The 4895-nt window shown below is 34.0% G+C and overlaps 1 protein-coding gene across 1 annotated transcript; it reads left to right on the plus strand.

Moving 5' to 3' along the window:
* Window positions 1–1483: 1483 nt before the first annotated feature.
* On the plus strand, window positions 1484–3829 carry LOC107784016 (uncharacterized). Its single transcript, XM_016605066.2, has 4 exons — window positions 1484–1777; window positions 1928–2020; window positions 2768–2943; window positions 3504–3829. Exons 1-4 carry the CDS (start codon window positions 1615–1617, stop codon window positions 3567–3569), a joined length of 498 nt encoding a protein of 165 aa, XP_016460552.1. The 5' UTR covers window positions 1484–1614; the 3' UTR covers window positions 3570–3829.
* The last annotated feature ends 1066 nt before the right edge of the window (window positions 3830–4895 follow it).

Consider the following 4895-nt stretch of genomic DNA (forward strand, 5'->3'; position numbering starts at 1 on the left):
AATACTGATAAAATCTAAAATGCAAAAATTTAGTTTTTAACGAAGAGAATTTAAGATTCACATCCACCAATCATCATAACTTCTATTTTGCTAGAAAATAGAGTTCATCCCCAAAAAATAATTTCTTTATCTTGACATTCCCAATTTATTTTCAAATTAATATTACCTAAACATGAAATAAAAAACATAGATAAAGCACCATGAATTATTAGGAATTAGAAACACAACGCAAAAATTAAGAATGATATTCGCCGAAACAAAATATTCAAGTTATAGCAACAGATAACATAGAACATAGGAAACCACACAAATTATAGCAAAACCAAAGAATACATAATCAAATTTATAAAATTATAGCGTCTAATATCAAGCCGATAATCAAACCAATTTAAAGATAGATAAAGCAATGTAGTTGATAACTTGATAAGCAGTACAGTTATGGGTGTTGTGGCTACACTCAATTTTATCGTTCATTGCTCTTTTATAGATGTGATTTTCTAACCCTAAGTGTGGATTTTATTTAGATTTGATAGTAAAAACATAATTTCAAATAAGAAAAAGTAACTTGGAATGTATTATGGAACTTTCGTTAACTTCAAATAAGGAAAAGTAACGTATTATGGTTATTTTAGAAAGTTTAAATAAGGAAAGAATTTAGTAAAAGAATATTATTTGATTAGAAAGTTCTTAATATTAAAAAATTATGAAATCACTATTTAACCAAATATGAAATCTATTTTTAAAGGGTTAAAAATACGAACGACATTTCGTTAAAGGCATTCGTACTTTTAATATAATATAAATAAATAAAACGCACACATTATCATCTACAAGTTGCAAAGTAGTACAGAGAATATGAGGGACATAATATTTTTCCTTTTCCTTTTTTTCCCACCAACATAGAGTGGTAATTGAGCACTCCAATTCTTAGATTTTACTAGGGCAAGATAATCAAAGAGAGATATTTGATAATGATACACTTAATTGTAATTAGATTAATTATTCACTACATTTTCTTTTCCAAGTACCAAAAAGGGGGAAAAACAAAATTACTCACTTGCTCCGTATTTTCCGCCACCTTGCCTTCTCAAAAAATCATATTTGGCCAACCTTCTAAAATCTGCTTATTTTGAAAAATATTTTTTTCAAAAGTGGTGAGAATCGGTTTGTATTTGGCTAATTTATTTGAAAAGCACTTTTGAGCAGTAATTAGTGTTTGGCCAAGTTTTTAAAAACTGCTTCTAAGTGTATTTTTTTCAAAAGTGATTCTCAGAAAAGTGCTTTTGGAGAGAAGTTGCATTTTTCTGCTTCTCCTCAAAAACACTTTTTTTTCCTTCTAAAAATTTGGCCAAAAAACTCAATTTTTTTACCAAAAGCACTTTTGGCAAAAAAAAAAAAAAAATATTTTGGCCCCAAAAAAGTTTGGCCAAACAGGCTATATATATCTGGTCACAATTTTATACTTTTCGAAACTAGATAATATTCCAATTTCCAAGCTTTGCTAATATGAAGTGGTCTATAAATAAACATAAAATTCAGGAAAAAGCGCGGGAAATTAGAAGCTTAACTAAAATTAGGGCTTTTTTTGCTACTCATTACCAAATCAACTGAGCTATGGAGAGAAACACCGGCGGAATTTCAGGCACAATTGATTTAAACGGCAATCTGCCGCCGGCGAATGTCGTGGATCTCACCGGGAAAGTGCACCAGCTGCCATGCTGTATTAAGTTCAATGGTCCATCTGATGTTTCACAGTACTTCAAACCAAAACTCACTGGTATAATTATTCTATTTCTATTATGCTAGTCAATCTCATACTCCTTTGTGTACTTGAATTTTTATTTTTGGGTATTAAAATTTAGTTATTGGAAGAACTGTTTAAAAAAAATTTGTTAGTCAGTGTTTGAATATGTTAATGAAATTGAAGGTGGAATTGTTGACGGGTTAAGTGTGGAGGAAGCTCATTTTAGAGGAAGGAAGCTTCAGGGAACTACTGTAGCAATTCCTCATGGCTATTCTGGTAAACTCTCTTTTATTTCTTTTTCCTTTTTCCTTTTTTGTAAATACCAGTAGCATTCGGACCAGCTTGCCTTTTAAATAAAATTGAACGTAGTATTAGGGAAACACTGCTATGTTGATATTATTGCCTATCCAGCATAAATGATTAGGAGGCATAATTACTGAATGGCTCTGAACCAATTGATATTAACTTTATGGGAATCATATGCCAAAAGCTTGCTGTTAATGTGGCAGAGCCTAAGGTCATGTAACCACAGTGGAATCTCGTATAAACGACATCAGATTGAATCATGGTGGTAGTTTGGATTTCAACTTTTGATGATTTAACAGAAATTTTTGTTTAGCTTCCAATTTCAATAGGCACTGTCAATTTTAGAACAATGGTCTGGAAAAAAAAAATCCAGATGAACGTAAGATATATGCTTTTCGAATGATAGTATATTGTCTTTCACCTTTTGTATTGGTGGACTCGAATCACTAATTTGTGTTCCTTCAAACGATGTACTCCCATCCCAATTTTTGATAATTCTGTGATACACACTTCTTAATATGTATCACTGCATGTTTGCTGTTTCCGTTGGTATCATCTTTTTCCTTTTTTTCTTTCTTGAACTTCGTATAGTGAAACTACCTATATCACCTCTCAGCTGCCACCTAAAGTCTTACAATGATTATAGTTTGGATTTATGCTAGGAACTTAATCTTGTTAACTTTATTTTATTTGATACCTCTAGACTTGCTTCTTCAGGGTTTGTCTTGGGAAAGAAAATGCCTCAGGAGAAAAGAAAAAGGTCTGTGCAAGATTCAAGTTGCTGGGAGATGAAGGCGATGTTCCAAAACATAACATCGTGGAATCATGACTCTCTTCCCTCAGAAAATGATGCTTTCTTGCGTGCCTTCCACCTATTTTCTGTTACAACAGCAGTACGTCTTCATACTTGTTACTGGGAAATGCCTTTCCTGCCCTATCTGTTTGATTATCCGTAAATTTTCTAACCAAGTGTTCATATTAAAGCTCTCCTTAGACAACAGCAGTTTCTACTGACTATGATACCTGCTTTGACGTGACACCCTGGTCACCTAAACTGTTCTTTGGATTGTGCTGTTCATGATGAAACATGCATCACCGAGTCAGCTAGTATTGTTGTTAAACATTTGAGGGTATATTTTACTTCTCCAAAGTTTTGACTTTCCTTAGGTAGAAATGAATTGGAGATTGTCTTACTTGGTTTTGTTGAGAGGTGTATCAAATAAGCACCAGTAGTCTCGATCTGCAACCAAATGTTTGGCTAGTTTTAGTTCTCATTTTCTTTCCTCTGATGAACACTAATGTTGGAACATGAGTCATATAGACGAAATATATGTAGGAGCTGCAATTAAGATGGTCTGGATGCATTTGTATGGATTCATTACGCTCCTTTGTGTACTTAGTGATGTGTAGCCTCTTGTCGAGCCTTTGTTAAAGTTGCTTTTCATCAATGCAGCTGCACCAACCAGTCAGTGTTGAAGACCTGGAAGCTGCATCAATTGATCAAGAATTAGAGTTATGAATTGATCAAGATGCTGAGATAAGTAGATAACGTCCACAAGGAGCAGTACATTTGGAGCTCGTTTAGCTCTTTGCCAGTTAATGGAAGCTTTCTTCATTATATATCTAATCAATCAGGATTCTATTTATCCTTCATCTAATATCTATAAGTGAGAACATATTAAACACACGTATTTCTGATATCTCAAAAAATTCCCTTCGTTTCTGTAAGATTGTGCATTCTCGAGGTAGTCATAGATTTATGCCCAGTTTTATGTGACATCCTTGGAAGTAATGCGTTTACTACATTGTCACACCCTGTTCTTATTATCCCTTTAAGAGGTCCAGGTAATTACATTTCCTCTTTTTTCCTTCTTTTTTTTTTGGGTTGGGGGGTTTGGGGGGGTGGGGGTGGGGGTGGGGTGGAGGTGGGGGGGGGGGGTTGATAATAGCAGCTATCTTCCACTCTACAAAATAACAAGGTAGAGAACAAAGAGGACGACTGATGACTGATAACTATCACATGTTAAAGTAATGCTGAGGGCTGACTACGTTTAATGAAGAGTTCAAATTGATGATAATTTCTCCCTTTATTTGGACTGGTTAAGTATATTATAAGGTGTGTTTGGCATGAAGGAAAATAATTTCTAGAAAATAAGTCATGTAAAAAATATTTTTTTAACGCACAAAAAAATATTTTCTATTAAAAGAAAAAAGGCAGAATAGCCTAATAAACACTTTTACTTGTTCAGTTTGACATCCCGGTCCTCCTATTTTATGAAGTTTCAACCAGACACCCGAGCTTGATCAAAACACAAAGTTATGTCACCGGAAAGCAGGGGGACTATCTGTATAGGGTAAAATATGATATGACACGTGGCTGACTAAAAGGAGGACACGTGGAATCCAAGATAGGATAGTTGAGGACCGAACGCAGCCATTGCACTTGTCACCGGAACAAATAACGTTCATAAAAGTGTATTAAATGTTTTGCGCCCGGTAGCATTTACTAAAGAATATTTTACATTATTAAAGGGACGATCTGTTACAGAGAATTTGGCATTTATACTCAACGTTACATCTTTATCAATGACCCTCATGATTGGCATTAAAGAAGCGCATGATCCTATGACCTTTTCCCCTAATCATAACTATAAATAGAGAACTCAGTTACCATTGTAATGGACACGAATTTTCTGGCAAGAACATATACTATATTCTATACAAAGCTTTATAAAATTTCACTTTCTTGCTTTTAGATCTCATCATTGCTGTGTTCGGGAACCGTGTTCACGGAATCATCATCTTTGCTATTTCATCTACATTCTAAGGCTAAGTACTGTGTATT

Source organism: Nicotiana tabacum, chromosome 17 (assembly GCF_000715075.1).
Source record: "Nicotiana tabacum cultivar K326 chromosome 17, ASM71507v2, whole genome shotgun sequence".
NCBI lineage: Eukaryota > Viridiplantae > Streptophyta > Magnoliopsida > Solanales > Solanaceae > Nicotiana > Nicotiana tabacum.